This window comes from Trachurus trachurus (assembly GCF_905171665.1).
Source record: "Trachurus trachurus genome assembly, chromosome: 16".
Taxonomy (NCBI): Eukaryota; Metazoa; Chordata; class Actinopteri; order Carangiformes; family Carangidae; genus Trachurus; species Trachurus trachurus.
In genome coordinates this window covers 29839137-29861051 of record NC_139902.1, presented here as the reverse complement: position 1 = coordinate 29861051, position 21915 = coordinate 29839137, and the positions used below count along the sequence as shown (strand labels likewise).

Below are 21915 nucleotides of genomic sequence, written 5' to 3'. Positions count from 1 at the left end.
CATCATCATCATCACCCTTGCTGGGTCTCGAATCCACAACCTCTGATGCCAAGAACCAGCTCCTAACTCACTGAGCTAATTGGCTGGTAGTGAGACCTGCTGTGTAGCTTCATTTATCCACTCAGGGAGTCAATGCCCGGGCAGCTGTTGTCAAGGCAGATTAAAAAATGGTCAAAATGTCAGAAATTCTGTTATCTAAACAAAAATCTGTTAATACATAAATTGCATCTGGACAGCATGGTAATGTTGGTGATTTGTTTTCTCTTACATTGACTGCAGTTGTTCCCATGAGAGCGGAATTCAAAATGTTCTAGAAAATTCAGTTTTTGAGATAAAATTATGGTATTTGCCAAACTTCATCAACCATGACTCCAAAATATTGTCATTTTTTTCAGGAAGATTGAAAATGTATTTAGCAAGAATTTGATGGTATATGTTTACAGTAGTGTTCACAGTCAAACGTTTTGATGCACTGTAGGCTCAATTTTTGATCAATCAAAAATCCGAGAAACAAGTTTTGTGTAGGACAGTCTGAAGATGCTCTGTAGCAAGTTTGGTGTCAATGGAGCACAAATTGTGGGAGGAGGTTTTATAGGTTTTACAGTTTTTGATGGACTTCATAATTTGTAATGAGTTTAAGTGGACAAAAGTTTCAGCAGTATTGGGGCGACATTTTGGTGAAAGTTGCAAAACTGTAGCATCTACCGTTGGTTTGGTAGGAATTTTTAAAGTTTTTTTAAAAATGTAAACTCTTATTGTGCCTTGGAGTTGAGTAAATCTGGCATGGGGCCGGATATCTGGCATCGGGTCTGGCATTTCTGTAGAGTTTGGTGAGTTTTCACCCATGGGAAGTAGGATTTCCTCAAAGGAAGAAGAAAGAAGAAGAATTCCTAGGAATACAATACAATACAAAAAGGGAGATTCCCAAATCATTGTGGAGGAATGGACTGGGCTGATGTTCGTCTTTGTGCTGGTGGAAACCAACACCCCTCAAAACAACATGTTACTGTAAGCATTGGTCAGCGCTGACATCCAGCCATCTGTCCCAGATGTTTCTGAACCAGGTGTGTGATTGAGCAACGGTGGTTTTTTCTCTTTGCTCTGCTGCGTTTTGAGTTTGTCCCCTATGCAGACTTTTGAACATCATCTTCTGATTAAAGAAACAAAGAATGTTAAATTCATTAAAACCTCACTTTGCATTGTCACATAATAATTAGAAAAAGCATATTTTGAGTTCATTTGGTTTATATTTGGACAGTTAGAACGTTTTTTGAGAGTTAAATATCAGTGCCATTTAAACAATTTTGTATTTAAGTAAGTTTATTTAGCATCATTAACCAAACAAGTTACTATCGGCCCTTCTCCACTACACAGTTGCAGCTCTACGTGGTTTTAACTCTGACCACTTTTACTCGCTATAGGAACCTCGTCTGAGGCAATACCAAAAAAACCTACCAGGTACTAGGTACTAGGTACTGTCCCTAGTGGAAAATCAAAAAAATAGAAAAGAGAAAAGAGCCATATTTGAAAAAAAGTTTAGTTCAGAAATAAGAAATTTCACTTTATTTCCATATATCCAGTCTACATTGTTTGCTGAAGAAAGTTTTGTCCGTAAGTCTAAAACTTCAACTAACTTTTGCTCCAAAAATGAGAATCGTTGCCAAAAAAAAAAAAATCACAGCCCCGATGAAGGGTGACGCTGCCCACGCATCACCCACACACACACACACACACACACCTCATAAGGAAAGCTTCTGAGCGTTTATCGGTAGGTGAGCCCAGTTTATGAAAAAAACCCACATTGATTATTGTCTGTGAATAATCAGAGGAAACCCCCCACCCCGCCGCACCTCGCCCCGCCCCGCCCGGCCCCTCCCTCTCTCTCTCCTTTGAGTAACAAATCCAGACGATGATATTTCAAGCATCCAACCCTCCCCCCCTCCTCGTCAACATCTGTGGTACAGCCCACTCACTATACCGACAGGCTTCCTTTAATACAGCTTGTGCTCATCAAATGGGCCGGCTCACTTCACAGGCCAAGAGGGGGGGGGGGTTAGTGTGTATGTGTGTGTGTGTGTGTGTGTGTGGGTTTCAGTGGCTGTTTTGATACAGCAGATAGCAGCAGCAGGTTATGGTTCATGTGCGCGGGCGTGTGAGATGTGTACCAGACAGGGGAATTCAGGATCTGCTTGCTCAAAGGCCTCGTTTTCTATGACTCGCTCTATTGTTGATTAAAATGTGGTCAGCTGAGCTCTTTGTGTTTTCTAATTCTGTCCCGTCTGCAGCTTTACTGTAAAAGAGGCTGCAGAGGGCTCCGGAGGAATTCAGGGAGGGAGAAAGAGATAGATTTTGTCTTTTTTCACACGCAAACGTGTCGATATCCACGTAAACAACATGTGACATTGGTATCTTTTTCCTTGTAAAACCGGGAGTTACACTTCTATAATCAAAAACAAGTTTGTTCCCAGAGAGAAAAAGCGGAAAAGCGGAAGAAGAAGGGATGGGGCAGGTACAGACAATCACACAAGGTCCTTATATACAAGACATGTGTGAAAAGAAGGTCAGTACCTTGACATGTTTCGACGGATAACTTCCATCTTTTTCAGCAGCGTCACTTGGTGTTAGTGTGATGTGTCTTTATCAGCTGATGTTATCGACAACGTATGAAAAGTGCCATATAAATAAAGTTGATTTGATTTGATTTGAGTCATTTGACAGCGTATTAACCTTCTTTTAAGTTTAGTTTAGTTTAGTTTATTTAGTTTATAGCAGGACAGTGTGCAGTGATATTGATTATTCAAAGAAATAAAAAGATGGCTGCACCAGATTTAGCGAGAACACTACGTAATTTCCACATGTAGTCCTTGACATAAAAACACACATCATAAATAGACTGTAAGTGCAAGTTAAGATACACAATACAGGGTACATTAATACCAGCAATCATCAAGCTAGTCAAAAACAAAACAAGGACAGTCATCATGATTAAATTACAAAGCGCAATTTCAAGTACAGTATGGTAAATACAGGTGCTGCCCATCACCTAAAAAACGCATAATGCATTCAATCTGACAAGTTTCCGCTACGGTTTCCTCGTGGAGGTACATTAAATACACAAACCTCACATTTAGAAAATCTACATAAAACGCACAGTAATGTTCAGAGCATTCAAAATACAGTACATATGACTCATATTGTACAGGTGCCCATCACCTAAAAAACGTCTTGTTTATAAGAAACTCCTACTACTATTTGAAAATAGACACTATGAACCCTTTTTCTCTAGATCCATAATCAGTCTTACTTATTTTTTTGATGAAATAGTGAGTTTGAATCCAAAAAGTTGCCCAAATTTAAACATTCGGTCGCTCTACGCCTCAGATCTGAGAAACAATCCGTCCCAACAGATGCTCATTTGTCTCGTTCTCTCGAAGGCAACACCTTGAGAGAAATAATATCCACTTAAAGTTGAAGCGAACAACATACAATCCTAACTAAAAAAAAGGCAAAACGATTAAAAATAAAGATAAAACATAAAAACAATAGTAGAAATGAGCAACAGGCTAGAAAGAGAGAACAAAACAACTCCAAATAAAACCCACTGTTCCCTGTTTCCACCTTGTATCTATCAACTTCTTGGCTGCAGTAAGAACAACATGAATCAGTGTTTTCTGGTTCAGAAGTGAAGAAGTTACTGTTACAGGCAGATTTTAAGAGGGTATATCTGACAAATGAGACACAGGAAATTCCCATAAAACTCATTTTTCACCATAACTTATGAATTCACACATTATTATGTCACTGTTTTCAAACAAATGTGCAAGTAGGGCATCAAACGTTGCATATTTAGTCAAAGGTCAACCCACTTCTAGGCTTAATTTAACGCTTTAACCCAAAACAGGGATTATTATGTGACTGCATTTCCTGCAATTTGGCAGATTGGCAGATTGACAGAGAGATACAACCACTAGGTGGCGACGCATAGCTCAAACATTAGTGTAAATATCTGTGTAAAGAGAAGTTAATGTGTGAAAATATGAATTTATGTTTGAATGCAGCTGGATGTGTTGATGTGGTGGGATTGCGAAATATTGCAACACATTTTAAAACCAGAACATCTTCTTTTTTGTTTTGTGTCTGTTTCTTATAACTGTGAATTGAACATCGTTGGACTTGTTGCACGTTTCCCTGTAGAGAAGTGTAACTAAACGTAGCGTTTTTTTTTCCACTAATTGAACCGTTTTATAAACTAAATGACCCGTAGATAGATTTATTGTGAAAAAACAACAAAACATTAACGCCCATCAGTCCGTCAGCCAGTATAACCAGTCAGTCACTCTGACCACATCGCCATGGTGTGTGTCTGTGTGTGTGTGTGTGTGTGTGTGTGTTGGCTTGGAGGAGAGCGCTGCATTGTGGTCTATCTAAATAGTGGTTGGCTTCGCTCGGCTGACGAAACATGTCGTCTTGGCCGGCAGTCGTGCTCCACTCAACCGCAGGGCGTGTGTGTGTCTTTCTGTGTGTGTGTGTATCGGTGGATAAACTAGTCCAGTTATATACAGTATATAGTTGCTTGTTGTTTTCCAAATCAAACCAGTTATTATTAATAATAATGATAATTATAATCAGTCTGTGGTGTGGAATCTGTGGCACGTACTCGTCGTGTACATCTGATACACTTGCATGACAGGTGGCATGACGAAGCACTGGCCTCCTGCACGTCAGATTTATTATCTAAGTTGTAAAAGCTCTATTGCGTTTTAATTATGACATGTAACTATTTTTTCTGGCACATTTAAAATCCAAATGTGCCAGAATGTCCGTGTTGTGGGTTTCTTCTTCCTTCAAATAATGTTAAATTCATTAAAACTTCACTTTGCATTGTCACATAATAATTAGAAAAAGCATATTTTGAATTCATTTGGTTTATATTTGGACAGTTAGAACATTTTTTCAGAGTTAAATATCAATGTCATTTAAACATTTTTGCATTTAAGTACGTTTATATGGCAAGTTACAATCGGCCCTTCTCCATTGCATAGTTACAGCTCTACTCGGCTCTACCTGGTTTTAACTCATGTGAAACAATAACAACAGTCACAGTCACAGATCTGTCCCGAGTGGAAAATCAAAAAAAAAGTTGAGTCACGTTGAGTAGTGCTAATAGAAAAGAGCCATATTTGAAAAGTTTAGTTCAGAAATAAGAAATTTCACTTTATTTCCATATATTCGTGTACATTGTTTGCTGGCTACAAAGTTTTGTCCATAAGTCTAAAACTTAAACTATCTTTTGCTACAAAAATGAGAATTGTCGTCACCGTCACCCCCAATGGCTGACAATCAATGATGTCACAGTTACTATCAACACTATGCTAAAGAAAGCTTTTGAAATAGAGAAAACAGAGTTAAAAGAAATAAAATTATCGCAAAATATATCACCTGTACGTACTGTAAATCAACAGTGTGGTGCGGTTTTGTCAGAGCAGCCAAACCTGCTGAGTGTGTCGACTCGCCACACGACTAATGACATGACATGACAGCACTTTCATAAGTGCATGAAAGCAAAAGTTCGAATCACAGTAATTATTATTTAGGACCGGAGGCGCTCGTCTTATTGTTGAATATATATATATGTCAGATCACTTAACCTTTTGTGAAGGCACAATGGAAACATTTCTCCGAAGCTTATTAACAGGCGCGTCGCTCCTGTTTTGTAAATGATGGAACTCGTTTGTTGGCTCCAAATGTGGTTCTTCCTGCTTTTAATGGTCAACGCTGTCACAGTCATTCACATCCCAGAAACTATACGTTATGCAAATTAGGAAGCCACCTTTAAATCTTATAACACATGATGTGTTTTACGTAACACTCATATTGGCTCCTTCATGTCGGGGCAGCTTCCTTTTAATGACCCAGGTTGTTCCTGTAAAGTCAGAGGAAGCTGCTCGCTGACGATTTATTCGCCACTGGGAGGATTTCTATTTTTAACTTTATTTATTGTTTGACACCAGTGGGTGAGAGAGAAATGAGCAATGACAATGACTCACAAAAATACGACGTGAAACAGTGAAAGTCGAGCAGCTCACAGTCGACGCCTCAGCTTTACAGAAAAGAGTTGACGACCTTTATTGACGCTCTGTCTTATATACAGTGACATTTCTCAAGAGCTCACATGCAAACTGGCCATACACACTTTACCTAAAAAACATAGAAACACCAATTTATCCACATAGTACATCGTGTAATGTTAATAAAGTTTAAAAAGGTGAGAAAAATGTACAAACCTGTGTTAAAAGAAGCGAAAAGTTAAACATGAGGCAGGGTTGTTGAACTATATTCATTTGTGTATACTGTTTTACTTCATAATTTTCCACAGTATTTATCAAAAATGAAAATAATAAAACAAAAACTCATTCAACAGCCAAGAAAACATTATGAATGAGCCAGTTTTAGAGTGTAGAGGTGAAAGCTGACGTGGATTTGCTCACAGGTGTCAATGATGAAAGTGTAGTGCGGAGATTTTAGAGCCAATGTTTCAAAAAATTATCAGTATTCCAGTTATGTTTTTTGTTTGACTGTGTTAAACGGATAGTTCAACATTTTGGCAAATAAGCCCATTGCCATAATCCCTATAGTTTTAGCAGTAGGTTTGTTACCTTTAATTGTCGGTGCAAGCTGTTTTTAGAACGGCGGAGCAGAGCCGCGAGCTGCTCAGAGCTACGCTACGGAGGCTCATTATGGGATTTCTTAGTTTCAAACTCATCAAATACACAATCCAACCACTCCAAAACGCTCTGGTGGACAAGTTGTGACCTGCACATTCACCACGCTATGAGATAATAACACAACGTTACCAGACAGAGTTGTTTTAGAGGGAAATTCATGCAAAACCGCTGATGCACGTTGCCGTCAGGGACAGTTTTTCATCAAGCAGTCTCTGTATTCACCTCTAAAACAACTCTGTCTGGTAACGTTGTGTTATTATCTCATAGCGTGGTGAATGTGCAGGTCACAACTTGTCCACCAGAGCGTTTTGGAGTTGTTGGATTGTGTATTTGATGAGTTTGATGAGGGAAACCAAGAAATCCCATGAGCCTCCGTAGCGTAGCTCTGAGCAGCTCGCGGCTCTGCTCCGCCGTTCTAAAAACAGCTTGCACCGACAATTAAAGGTAACGAAGCTACTGCTATGACTATAGGGATTATGGCAATGGGACAATTTGCCAAAATGTTGGAACTACTGTATCCCTTTAATGATTATTTATATTCCACAGTTAGGAGATGACCAGTGCGACATCATGTGACTGGAATGAGTCCGGCTCACGGCGGCACGAAACCTCGGCTCGATACGTCGCTGTGATTGCAGCAGGTTTTAACGCCGGTGATTATCTACGTCTCTCTGACATTAAAGACTAATTAAAAAAAAAAACACATCCATCCTTTAATGTCAACGTGCTAATTAAAGCAGGTTCAGCTCCTCAGTCTTCTGAACGTCGTCTCGTGTTGCCGACCGTTCGTGTCACGTCAGAAATGTCAGAATTAAGTGGAGCTGCGCCTTCCTTTTCCTTCAGCGTTGTTATCAGAGTGGTCTGATGATGGTCTGATGATGCTGCTGCCAGTAAACAGCAGCAGCAGCAGCAGCAGCAGCAGCAGCTCTTTTTTGAAAGTTCATTTCATTTACATGACTGGAAGTGATAATTGCAGCTCTGGTTCTCTTTCCCCCTCGGAGATAGTAGAACAAATGAAAGAGTTTTTTTGTTTTGGTGCTTTTGGTCTTAACAAGTCTCAGCTGTTCTGATGTCGCAGCTGTTTACGACGTGTTTATCACAGGAATTCACACGTTGGATAATGATGATGATGATGAAGAAGGTGGTGAGCAAAGATAAGACAAACCATGTGGAGAGAGAGAAGATGATTGTGTGTGCGTGAGGCCGTACATGCGTGTGTATGGGGCGCAGGTGGCCAGTGTGATGAATACGGTAAAATGTATTTGAGTGGGCGCTGTGTGTAAGTGTGTGTGTGTGTGTGTGTGTGTGTGTGTATTTAGGGGGGGGGAGGGGGCGTGGCTTATTGTGAATTTCCCCCATTTCTCATAGCGAGATTGTGACAACACGCCTACTCCGCCTCCGCTGCCTCCCCGTCGCCGAGGCAGAACCCGGGCTAAAGGTTACAGAGAGATGAGGATGAGACACCACCCAGAAATGGACTGTGGGCGTGTGTGTGTGTGTGCGTGTGTGTGTGTGTGTGTGTGTGTGTGTGTGTGGGAACCAGAGAAAGTGTGTTCTCACTATTGCTGTACAGGCAGAATCGCACCTTTTACTTTCAGAGCACTCTGAACCCAACTGAAGATCGTGTCGAGATTTTGACTTCTCTCCCGTAGTCGTAGTAGTGACCTTCAGGTCGTTAATCAGACCGTTTGGATTTATTATCTGTAAAAAAAAGAAAATACAGGAATTGGTAAAAACAATAAAGAAGAAAAACAAACAGAGTCAGTAATAAAGTGAATTGTAGTTGTACAGAACAGGATGGTTATTTTTAATGAGACGCATCATTTTACAGATTTACTTTTATAACTGTCGTTGAAACCTTATAAAACACATCGTAATGAAACAACGTGTCCTGCCAGGAAAAACTAAACAACGAAAAAGAAAAGAAAAGAAAAGAAAAGAAAGGAGCTCCTTTGGTGGAGAGAAAAAGAGAAAGAAGACAAAAACTTTCAGAGCCTCTGAACCGAACTTATTTCATTTAGATTTATTCCATTCATGGTATACATTCTTCACAAGGCTGCACAAAATTACATAATGTACACATTGTCACCATGAATGAAAAGGAGCAGGATGAAGAAAACTTATAGTACCTGCCCCTCTCTGTTGTTATAGTTACATTGGCTTACTTCAACACCAATATTATACTCTGTTTCAAAATATTAAAGATGATGAAACATAGTAGTGACAAGAAAAACTGAAGATCGCGTCGAGATTTCGTCAGATTAACTTCTCTCATAGTCGTATAGTGACCTATCAGGTCGTTAATCAGATCGTTTGGATTTATTATCTGTAAAAAAGAAAAAAAGGAACAGACTTTTACAGGAATTAGTAAAAACAATAAAAAAACAAAACAGAGTCAGTAATAAAGTGAATTGTAGTTGTACAGAACAGGATGGTTATTTTAAATGAGACGTATCATTTTACAGATTTACATTTACTTTTATAACTGTTGTTTGAATCTGAAACCTTATAAAAACACATCGTAATGAAACAAAGTGTCCTGCCAGGAAAAACTAAACAACAAGAAAGGAGCTCCTCTGGTGGAGAGAAAAAGAAAAAGAAGACAAAAACTTTAAAATAGCACAGTTTTAAATCAGTTTGAGGTGTTTTTATGATTCATTTGACCATTAATTTTGTATTTTTAGCATTTATTAGTTGAATTATTATTTAAAAGTCATAAATAATTACAATACAGAATCATTTTTTGACTAATATAAGAATAAATTACCCCCCAAAAAATCACAATCCTACACCAAAAGTGAAGATTGAATGATGTGTGATGTGTAGTTTCATTCATTAAAGCCGTTGGTGTGTCTTCAGCTCCACTGCCGTCAAGAGGAAATCATGTCAGCACCGCAGGTTAGATGGTGTGTGTCTTTTTCTTTTTTTTTTTCAGGCCTGTGGCTCGGTGGTTTTACTGCTGAGAGACGAGTGATGCAAATTAACCTAAACTACTTAACGCTTCAGTTTTAGGTTGTTTCCAAATTTATATTTAAAAATAAAACCATTCAAAAGGTTAAATTTACTGAATTTTTGTTCTTTTTCTTTCTTCCTAGTTGACCACAAACTAAAACATCAGTCACCCTATAGTTAGTTAGTTTCAGTTTATTTCGGACATGTTAAAAGAAATAAGAAATAATACAGTAATGGACAGACATAACAAATACATACTTTACAAAGACAACTTAAAAATATTAGAAAATGAAAATAATATAGATAAATAGATAAATAAGTCAATTAATAGATAATATGTATATGTTGTTGCTTAATTAGGGCCCGAGCGGCGACTGCTGTCGCCCAGCGAAAGCCCTATTGTTTCTGCTATGTTTATTATTATTCTTTCTTTCTTTCTTTCTTTCATTCTTTTTCTCTCAAAAGGATCGCATTTTTGGAGGCTTCAACATGCCCCAAAACGCGTAAATTTTGGCATGCACATCAGGACTGGCGAAAAATTTGATATTTTAAAGTCGTTGGAAATGGGCGTGGCCAAATGGCTAAATAGCGCCCCCTAGAAAATTTCAAAACATCAGCCCCGCCTTTGTGTGTCACCTAGACGCATGAAATTTGGTGGGCTTATAGAACATGGCAAGACACACAAAAAAGCCTCTTAATGTCATGGTGAAATCACAACAGGAAGTCGGCCATTTTGATTTGAACTTTTGACCTGTTTGATCTAACTTCTCCTACAGATTTTGTCCGATTGACTTCAAATTGGCTAGAGACCACCGAGATGCCACTCTGATCAAAAGTTGTGCTCCGCAGGTCTCTAGGTCAAAGGGCGTGGCTTCTGGGGCCTTGAGGATTTTGGCGACTTTTCGTTTGCTCGCCATTTCACCTTCCAACAGCTCTAACGCCCACATACTTTATCCGATCAGCTTCAAACTTGCTGGACATGATGATGGCTCCGCCCTGAACGTCCCGATATATTAATTTCCTACGTCACTCATAGCGCCCCCCGGTGGTAACAGGAAGTGGCCAGGTTTTACCTTAATGTGTACTGATGCCACATAGTTAACCCCATCAACTCCATTCCACTTCTTAAACATGCAGACTAAGGTGGTGAAGCTACATCATGAACGCTGTGACGCTACGTGTAATGGCGTCCGTGTGGCGACGCGGCGTCAATTCCTCGCCATGACAATACGTTTGGCTTCATGATGGCTTTAATGAACTCGTATCAACATGAAAATTGGTACACAGGTCCAGGGTCATGACCTCAACATCTCCATATGCTCATAGGCGATCTCACTCATGTTGCCCCCTAGTGGAAACAGGAAGTGGCATATTTTACATCAACATTGTCCGATTTCCACGAAACTTCACATGTGTGATGAGGGACTGACCCTGAACACACCTGCACGCATCCCATTACTGCCCCCTAGTGGATGAACCATTAACTGCTCATAACTCCCTCATGCTTTGTCCGATTCACTCCAAACTTCACATGTGTGATGAGGGGCTGACCCTGAACACACCTGCACGCATCCCATTACTGCCCCCTGGTGGATGAACCATCAACTCATCATAACTCCTTCATGCTTTTTCCGATTTGCTCGAAACTTCACGTGTGTGATGAAGGTCCGCCCCTGAGCTCATCTGCCTACATCTGGTTACCGCCCCCTGGTGGATGAATGAAATATTGCGTTTTTTTGCTCCTGCCTGGGTTTTTCTCCCTTCTCACCACAGCCCCCGCGTGCCTCAGGCCCCACGGTGGCGTGGAGTCGCGAGGGCCCGATCATCGCCGCTTGCGGCTTTAATTTTCATTACATTTACAGTATAATACTCTATTATGAAATCCAGGATGTGATCTGGTTTTAAATGAACTGGTTTCACATTTGACCTTTAGTGACCTTTACATAAATCGGCTTGTGCAGCTAAAAACCAATCAATCAAACAAATCAAACTATAAATACATATATGTTTTAAAATGTAGCAGCATGAATCAGTTGAGTTTTAACCTTCTACTTCCTGTTTTTCAACCTCAAGTCCCTGCTTTGAGTTACATTAACTTGTAGAATAAAAACAAAAATGTAGATTAATTAAATACTAAACTATTTTATTATATTATCAATATTTATTTCATGTTTGATTCCAGCAGCCACCAGCACCTCCTCCTCCTCCTCTTCCTCTGGCCTAGATGCAGCCAGCGTGCTCATCTCATCGTCTCTTCAGGCCTCGTTGTCGTCGTCGTGGAGCACGTGTCTCGCACCACTTTCCTGACATTAGTTTTGTAGTTTCGTCGTCGTGCGTGTTGCTGCTGTTTTTTTTTTTTGCCATCCAGTCAGTCAGTCAGTCAGCAGGTGTAGGGCGGAGACGGCAGTTAACGCTCTGCCTCAACCGCTCTCCTGATATTACGTGGAACCAGAAAGTCACCAGCGAGGTCGACGAATTAGGGTAACCTGTATGTGTGTGTGTGTGTGTGTTTATTTAAATGTGTGTGTGTGGTCAAGAGTGGTAGACGGGAAAAGGCCCTTCACCGTCTGAGACTTTTTGTTTCTCACGCAACATCCTGGCAGAGCGTGAGAAAGAAAGATGCCCTCATTATTAACCCAGAATACACTTGAGAGGAGTTTAATACATATTATTGAATTATTTAAATATATTATAATACAATTTTCTTTTTAAAAAAACACCCACCTCTGCCTCCACAGTGGAAACAGCTGCATTTTTTACCGTTCTCACATTAATAGACTGGGTTTTTAAACACATGCAGTTTCTGTTTTACAGCTGTGGCACCTTCCGGCTCCTACAGTACCATCGCTGCAAAAAACAAAAAAAAACCTGCACAAATATTTATACTGAAACATGAATCAGCTGCAGCAGAGGTGAGATTAAAAACTCTTTTGAGTTTTCAGTCTTCAGACAGGTGAGCTGCTGAAACCACCGTGGAAAATGTAAACACACTCGGTCACAGTCAGTCGGCTTCAAACAGACAAAAAGAAATCAAATTCATACTTATTTTTCATATTTTACATTTAAAAACAGAAGAATAAACAGCAACAAGATGTGAAGCTTAATAGTTTTTTAAAAAAATCTGACACAGATTTTAAGTTTAAATAACACTTTATTCAACCACCTATTTAAATAGACATTTAGAATAATAATATGTGTGAAATCAACATTATAAAGACTTGAGTTTCCTATAAATGTTCTTAGTGCATATAAAACTCTCCTCCTCTGCTTCTATTTATCTTTTATTTATCTGCTTCTTCGTCTTTTCATCTTTTTTGTTGTTGCTTATTTTCATTTTTAGTAGCGAGCCGTCGTGCAGCAGAGACGACAACGGTGAGAGAGAGAAGAGAGAGAGCGAAGACTAAAAACGATGATGACTAAAAACTGAAGAAGCCGCTGCCGATAGATAGATATCCTGTCGGGGAGTAGTCCGGCTTCACAGCACCGAGTCCTACATTTCCCATAATGCAGCTCAGTTCAGCGGCTTCGTTCGTGTTTGTTTCTCAGACTCTACAGAGACTCGTCGTGAGATCTGTGCAGCAACGGTCCTCGTGTTGAAAACGTTACGACGGCAACGAATTCATATCAGAAAGATGTGCTGAGTGCAGCAGAGAGAGATGGAGAGAGATGAGCGTCGCTGCTGCTGCTGTTGTTGTTGTTAACGGATCATCTGCGGTCGTGGCCTTTCAGCTCAGGGCGGCTCAATCACAGGAGGCCAGCACGGGCCAAAGACACACACACACACACCTACACACACATACACACACACCTACACACACACACACTTAGGCAAACAGTGTGAAACTGCGACCTGTCAGAGCGAAAGTTTAAAATTCGGGCCCTGTTAACAAAGAACACTCAAATTATCAACTGTCACTTCACTGTGCTTCATAACTGAACACACACACACACACACACACACACACACACACACACACACACACACACACTTTCTCTCTCTCTCTCTCTCTCTCTCTCTCTCTCTCTCTCTCTCTCACCCACCACACCCGTGGTATTACTGTAGTCTCTGATGTGGTCTGTCTCACCTCATGCCTCCATCTCTTCTCTCTCTCCTCCCTCTCGTTGTTTTTTTTTATCTTCTATCTCTTTCTTCTTTTTTTAACTTCTTCTTTAACTTCTCTTCCACCTCTTCCTTCATCTTTTCACGCATCCTCCTCTCATTTTCTTCTTTATCCTCTCTCTCTCTGCCGTTCTTTTCTGTTTCTTCTTTCTTATAGCTTACTCATTTCCTCCTCTTCTCTTTACCAGTCGTTTACCAGTCTCGGTTTTCTCTTCCTCCTTCCTTGTCTCTGTTTTGCTGGTCTTAACTTTCTCCTCTCCACCTTTTTTTCCCCCTCTTTTATTTTTTCTCACTGTCTGTTATACCACTGTTCTTTTAAATCTCCTTTCAGTTTTATAGATTTGTTTTCTTTCTCTCAATCATTGTGTCATTTGCTTTTTTTTTTTTACTGTTTCCTTCCAATTATTATTGCTATTTTTCCTTAAAGTCTTACATTTTGCCTCGAAATCTGAATCTACTACCCATGAATATATTTATATAGGTGTATAATCACCATAAAATAAAATTAGTTTGGTTTTCGTGGCCTTATAATTATTCTTTTATATCTACATATAACAAGGGTCTTGCTTTAGAGAGTGTCGCCATCTTGCGCCGCCATGTTTATGCGACAGCCAGAAGATATTGTAAGATATTATTTCATAACTTAGAGCCAAATCAATCAATCAATCAATCAATCAATCAATCAATCAATCAATCAATCAATCAATCAATCAATCAATCAATCAATCAATCAATCTACCAATCAATTTGTTTATTTCGGGCATGTCAATTAAATCATCATCATCACACTTCATCTTAGTTCAAGTAATACAATACACATGGCCGAAAGGGAAAGCAGGAGAAGCAAAAGCTTATCTAGTCCCGCCCCCATTACCCACAGAATAAAAATCTTTATCGTGATCTTTTCTTTTCTTTTGCTTTTTACATTTTGACATAACATAAAAACTGCACATATTTAAATTAGACTTCTGGGGTGAGAGAGGAATAAATAATAATAAAAAATATACAAAATTAGGTACAACTGTCGAAAAGAGCACTTCTCCAAAGCATGAATGGGACAGAGGATGTACAATAACAAGAGGGGGAACCCTGAAACTAGAATCTGAACGCTATAGATCTCACGTTTTTCCTCCCATTTTACACATTTTCATATTGAGACAGGCAGATACGTCGGCACAGCAGAAGACGATAGAGTTTGTACTTTGTGTGACATCCAAGAGGTGGAGAACGAAATGCATGTTGTGTTCTACTGTCCTTTCTATGACTTTATAAGGCAAAAACTGTTTAGTAAGGTGTATATCCAAGTAACGAATTTGTGTGGTTGGACGATGCTGAGAAGCTAAAACATCTTTTTCAGTTGAATATTTGCATTTTCTTTATTTCTTGAAAAGGCCGGGGCAATGAGACGAAGAGCGATATGAGTACTGAAAGTAATCTGAAATTGTTTATTTATGTGTCACACTTGTGTGGCGGGTAATACCAACAGGAAAGACTGTCTAGTTTTTGTATTTGTCAGTAAATGTGTCTCGTAATCCCATATGGGATGGGCCACGGTGGTGGCATGACACGAAAATAAAAATTCATTAATTCAAAATTCCTTCATACACACTGGACTTTTAAAGGTACATTGTGTAGGAATTCCTCCCATCTAGCGTTGCCGTTGTATATCGCAAGCAACTCAATCGTATTTTTCATGCTGCATTCACTTGAAATTGGGCAGACGGCAGACGGACAACAGCCGCTGCACGTAACGATGTCGTATTGTTTACCTGACCCACGTTTTACCGGCTTTCTCTCGACTTCTGTGACTAAAATGACATCTGGTTTGTTAGCGACGGCCGTCTGCCCGACTGCAGGTGAATGCAGCATCAGTGTAACGCTCCATTCCTCCTCACTGCGTTACCGCGGTGACTTTTCACAGACGCCACCTCCACCTGAGCCGACAGCTCCGGTGTCTCCGCTGAGTTTCCGTGGTTTCCTACCGTCACGCTGCCACTGAACGTAAAAACATGGCGACACCACATGGCAGCAGCACCGAGCTTACCCGCTCCATGGAGATATGAATGATATGAACGGCTCATTCAGAGCTGAAAGGAACACTTCACTTTGTTGATGGGGGGATTACTGGTTAATGAAAAACAGACTTTTGAATCAAATAATCGATTTTCGTGAATAGATAACAGTAGAAGTTACACAATGTCCCTTTAATGTCAGTGTTAAACTTGGGAAGTTTCATGGTGATATGTTTGTGTTATCTCTGTCTTTCCTTCCTTGCCACTTTCCTCATTCTCTCCATCCTTCTGTCTTTCCTTACCTCCTACCTTCCTTCTTTCTGACTTTCCTTATCCCATTCTATACTTTCCTTCCTTCCATATTCCCTTAACCCCTTCCTTCCTCTCTCCCTTCTTACCTGTTCATTGTTTCTTCCCTTCCTTCCCTCTGTCTTTTCTTCCTTACCTTCTTCCTCATTCTTTCCATCGTTCTGTCTTTCCTTCCTTCTTTCTGACTTTTTCCTTCCTTCCTTCATCTCTTCGTCCCTTTCTTCTTTCCCTGCCTCAACGGGAAATTCAGAGCTGAAAGGAACACTTAAAGCAGAAGTGAGTGATATATTTGTGTTAATATAAGTCTTAAATAGTTATATCTTCCGACAGCAATCACTTACATAGAGTGTTTGGACTGAAACACGGGTCTGTCAGTCACTCTGCTCTGCTCTGAGCCGAGGAGAAAACATTTATCGTATCCTACAGTTTTTATCCAATGAGGAGAGAGAACGGCATGCAGGGCTGTGTGTGCAGCCAAGGAACGCGGTGAATGTGGTGACGTAGCGACGAGGACTGTTATGGTGCGTTCAAGGAAACTCGTATTTTTCCGACCGTGAAGTGGTACCAGTTCGATCTGGTACGAGTTCACCGGTCGGAAGTTACGAGTGGCCGTTATAGTGACTTTCACCGGTAAAACAGGTCGGAAAAACACGAGTGTGTTGCCTGGAACGCTACAAAGTCGTAAGTTGTGACTTGAAGCTGTAATTTATGATTTCAAAAGCCTGCCTGGAACGCAGCATTAGCGAAAACGACCGGATCACTCACTTCTGCTTTAAGTTTGTTGATGGGGGGGATTACTGGTTAATGAAAAACAGACTTTTGAACCAAATAATCGATTTTCGTGAATAGATAACAGGAGAAGTTACACAATGTACCTTTAAATAAAAGAAAGAATCGGGGTGCTCAGTGGTCAAGTGGTAAAGTGCATGTCCCATGTTGCCAACTGTGCCGATCCACACTCATTCCCCCAGTCTCTCTCTCCTCTATTCTGCCATTTAAAGGCAAAATGCCTAAGAAAAAATAAAGAAAGCGGTCTTAAATGATTTTCCCTCCCTCCCTCTCTCTATCTCTCTCTCTCTCTGTCCGTTCCAGGTGAGCCGAAGCGCTACCAGGTGGTGATCCACGGCATCGAGCCGCTGCTGGAGACGCCGCTGCAGTGGCTGAGCGAGCACCTCAGCCACCCGGACAACTTCCTGCACATCTGCATCACCCCCACGCCCACCGACTGACCGCCGGTTTACATCCCATGATCCCATCACACACACACACACACACACACCTCGCCTCACCTGACCCGACCTGACCCGATCCGACCGGACCCGACCGGACCGTCACCGTGACGACCAACGAAAGCGACCAGCAGCAGCAGCAGCAGCAGTCACAGGAACCTCTGAACTGACAGAGGCTGAAATCTGCTTGGATTTCTGCTCCTCCTCTGGAAAAAGACTTTCATGAAGGAAGAGAAGATTCTTTCGAGAGGACGTCTTAAGTTTTCTACTCCGCCGTGAATGAACGAACTGACTCTGAGTTTAAAAAAAAACAAAAAAAAACTGTCCAGTCGACAGAGAGACAGAGAGTTTGTGTGTTTTTTTTGTTTTTTTTTCCTTTTTGAGGGGTGTTTGATTTGGGGAGCGGTGCATCTGATCCTGCTGAATCTGCCTTAGTTACTACAGATGTGCATTTTTATTATCATCATCTTTATCATCATCATCATTATCATCATCGTCATTCCTGCAGAGATACCTGGATTTACCCACACAGGAGTCACAGGAGGAGTTTCTGTTGCTTGGATTCACTTTGGCTTCATAATAATAATACTAATTATAATAATAATAAAAGGAGGAGGAGGAGGTTGATTTGGATGGAGACAAAGCGTCCACCTGCATCCAGCTGCAGCTTTAAATTAAATCATCTGGGTGGATGAACTGAAACTCGTCTTGTTTTTAACTCGTTTTGTTTTTGTCTTTTTTTTACCGTCTCCTCCAAAACAACGCGGAGCATCATCATCATCATCATGGAACGACTTGGACACGTGTTTTCAATAGCAGGTGTTGATTTCCTTCTTCATCCAAACAACAACACTTACTGTCTTGTCTTGACTCGTCTTGTTTTGGCTCCGGAGGAACGAGCCTCCGCTGCCAAACAAACCGACAACGAGCAGCATCTGGTTTCCATCGATTTCACCTCAGATGGAAAAACAAACGGGAGCGTTTCTGAGATACTAACTGGAAAAAGAAATCGGATTTCTGGACGGAGCGCAGACTTTGGTTGAGTTAACTGGACCGTAATTAATCAGATTTTAAATCAAATGTCTATTTTTTCCATGTTTTCTCTCTTTCTTTCTTTCTTTCTTTTTTTAATGCATCTGTTCATAACTGAAATAAAAATGACACTTACAGCGTTCGGTACTGACACTGTTATCCAGAGCGACTTTAAAATAAAAAATGAAGCTGATTGAAATATTTAATTGTCGGAGAATCTAGTTTTTTTTTTTTTTTACTCATTTCGATATTTAATATATTTCCTCAGATGACGTGTTGACGTGTTTTGACGTGTGTTGACGAACCGTCAGCTCGCCGTCGTTCACCTTCACTTTCCCACAAGGTGAAGATGAAAATGAAATTGAAAATCTCACCTTCCTTACTTATCAAAACCTGGGAGTCATTCGAACGTTTTCACTTCTGATAACAAAACGTTACCTGAGTTTCACTAACGAGACCAAAACAATGCTTCGTTGTTTTGCTTTGTTTTTGTTTCTTGGCAAAATATCACATATCATATTCTTTTTACTGCAGAAAAACTTTTAAAACTCTCATGTTAAACAATTTTTTTTTCAATGTAAAAAGTCCCAACCGAGTTAATCTGTTTTTATTGTCCCCTCAGGGCCACCGTACAAACTTGAGCCTGGCTTTTTTAAGCGCATACTGATATTAGGAAGGGGGAAAAAATCAGATAACCGATCAATCGGCCAATATCTTTTACACTTTTTATGCTGGGTTTTTGTGGATTTGCAAACATGTGTTCTCTGTCCCATCAGGGCCACCGTACAAAGTTCAGTCCAACTGATAGGGTCTTTTTTTAGGCAGCTACGATATTACAGTAGGAAGTTAAAAAAAAAAATCATATACCTATTCTCAATATCTTTTGCAATGATCTCTCAATCCCTTCTGCTGGGTTTTATGGATTTGCAACACATGCATTTTCTGTCCCCTCAGGGCCACCGTACAACTTCAGCCTGACTGGTCTCTTTTTAGGCTGATACCGATATTATGAAGTAAAAAAAATCATATACCCAATCAATAGGCCAATATAGATAGATAGATGCCTTTATTGACCCAATTAGGTCATTTTTTTCCCTCAATATCTTTTGCAATGATCTCTCAAACCCTTCTGCTGGGTTTTATGGATTTGCAACACATGCGATTTGTGTCCCATCAGGGCCACCGTACAAACTTCAGTCCAATTGATATGGTCTCTTTTTCGGCTTATATCGATGTTTGGAAGTAAAAAAAATCATATACCCAATCAATAGGTCTCGATAGATAGATAGATAGATAGATAGATAGATAGATAGATAGATAGATAGATAGATAGATAGATAGATAGATAGATAGATAGATAGATAGATAGATAGATAGATAGATAGATGCCTTTATTGTCCAGAGGGGGAATTATTTCTCATTATCTGTTGCAATGATCCTTCAAATGCTTCTACTGAGTTTTTGTGGATTTGCAACACACGTGTTTTTTTTTTAGACCAATACTGATACTGGGGAGTAAAACAAATCTGATAATTCGCTGATTGACACTCTTTCTTTTTTTTTTTGCAATAATCGTTCAAATATGATTCAAACACCTGTTATTGGAGGTTTAACATTGAATAACTTTGATTATTGATCATGTCCTCAGTGCAGCTCTGCATGAAACAGGTGGGAAAAAAAATCTGTCTCCGCACTGTGTTTTCCTGCAGTTTTGTGTGGATCATGAACACAACACTCACATTATTTTTTACTCCAGTGGATCGACCAATGACAGGAACAGGAAAACAGACAGGTTATAGTTAAAAAAAAAAAGTCTTTCTCAGTGAAAGTCTTGTCTACGTTCGTCTCGTTCAAGCGCAACAAGTAAAAACACACTCGTCCTCCCTGCTTTCCCTCAGGGGGGTTTCACCGTCTTTTCACTTTATCCATCCCATAAAGAACATCCTTCTCTCTCTCTTTCTCTCTCTCTTGTGTGTTTTACTGCCGGCGCTCGCCCCCCTTCTCTCCCTCTCCCCCCCTCCTTCTCCCTCCATCTTTTCATCATCTCTCCTGGTTAATTATCTGTTGGCGTTGCAGCCGCTGCTAATGAGACCACTAAACTGTCCTGTCAGACACACAGACGGGCCGCGGGCTGAGTGTGTGTCTGTGTGTGTGTGTGTGTGTGTGTGTGTGCAGAATTAACCTGTGCAGTGTAAAGTGTGTAATATGTGTGTGTTTGTGTGTGTGTGTGCATAATTACAGACATCATTTATAGCCCCCCACAGGTGTGTTTGTGTGTATGAAGACATCATAGGAATCTGCTCACACACTCATCGCTTGTCACACAGCCAGTCTGCTCATTTAAAGCGTCTAATGTGTGTGTGTTGTGTTGTGTGTGTGTGTGTGTGTGTGTGTTGTGAGTGATGTCATGCATCATGTCATCACATCAGGCTTCCTCATCGCTGCTGCAGCCAGAGCCACCACCATCACTGCTGCCGCCGCCGCCGCTGAGCATGATGGGATGGCTGCTGCTTGTTTTATGGTGCTGAGTCAAAAACCCATAGGCCTCGGCATGGGGCAACGTAGTACATGTTTGTGTGTGTGTGTGTGTGTGTGTGTGTGTGTGTGTGTTTGTATACACACTAGACGCTGTGCGATGATGAGGAGTCTGTCTCGCTCTCTCATCTCGCTGACACACACACTTTTGTGGGATTTCCCAGAGAGAGAGAGAGAGGGGGAGAGGGGGCGAGAGACATGGGAAATGAAAGAAGAAGGGGGGAGCGAGGTGAAGGTGGAAAAGGTTTCGACTTTGTTTTCTGTTTTTTTTTTTCTCGCTGCACTGCAAAAACTCAAAATCTTACCAAGAATATTTGTCTTATTTCTAGTCAAAACAAATCTCATTATACTTAAAATAAGACTCAACATATTAAAAAGTAGCTTGTTTTTAGACACTTTTTACTTCTTTCAAGCAGATTTTCACTTGAAATAAGTAGAAAAATCTGATAGTGGAGCAAGTTTTTCTTTCTTATTACAAGCTCAAAACAACTTGCTTTCACTGGCAGATTTTTCTACTTATTTCAAGTGAAAATGTGTTTGAAAGTGAAAATGATCTAAAAACAAGTACATTTTTAGGTGATGAGTCTTATTTTAAGTGGAGAGAGATTAGTTTTGACTATTTTAACAAGAAATAAGACAAATATTCTTGGAAAGATTTTGAGTTTTTGCAATGTGACCCAAGTTTCAAGAGTTAAAACACATCATCATCTCTGTCTCGGTGAATCAACCCACGAGTCGTGACCCCTTCTCCCCCCTCGCTCCCCCACCCACTCACCCACTCACCCACTCTCTCTCTGTCTCTCTGTGTTTCTTTCTGTTCACGGTTCAAGCCGAGAGCACGAGACCGAGGAGGAGCTGCATCATCTCACTCAGCGATGACCGCGTGCCTGAGAATTCAGAGAAAGGTTCAGTTTTTAAGGCTTTAAACCGACTTAACCGACGTGTGTGTATGTGTGTGTGTGTGTGCGTGTGTGTCACCGTCCACCACATGTGAGTCTCAG

General features: G+C 40.5%; 1 protein-coding gene across 2 annotated transcripts in view; it reads left to right on the top strand.

Annotated features, from left to right (window-relative positions):
- The window catches only part of atg5 (ATG5 autophagy related 5 homolog), a 46140-nt gene extending 27623 nt beyond the window's left edge, over positions 1-18517 (top strand). The window contains exon 8 of one of the 2 annotated variants that reach the window (XM_083989957.1): positions 17211-18517. In XM_083989957.1, the coding sequence (XP_083846083.1) occupies positions 17211-17347 (137 nt within the window). In that variant the 3' untranslated portion in view covers positions 17348-18517. Of the gene's footprint in view, positions 1-15718; positions 15841-17210 lie in introns of those variants that run through there. The other variant, XM_083989958.1, reaches the window with a different exon arrangement.
- Positions 18518-21915: the final 3398 nt, after the last annotated feature.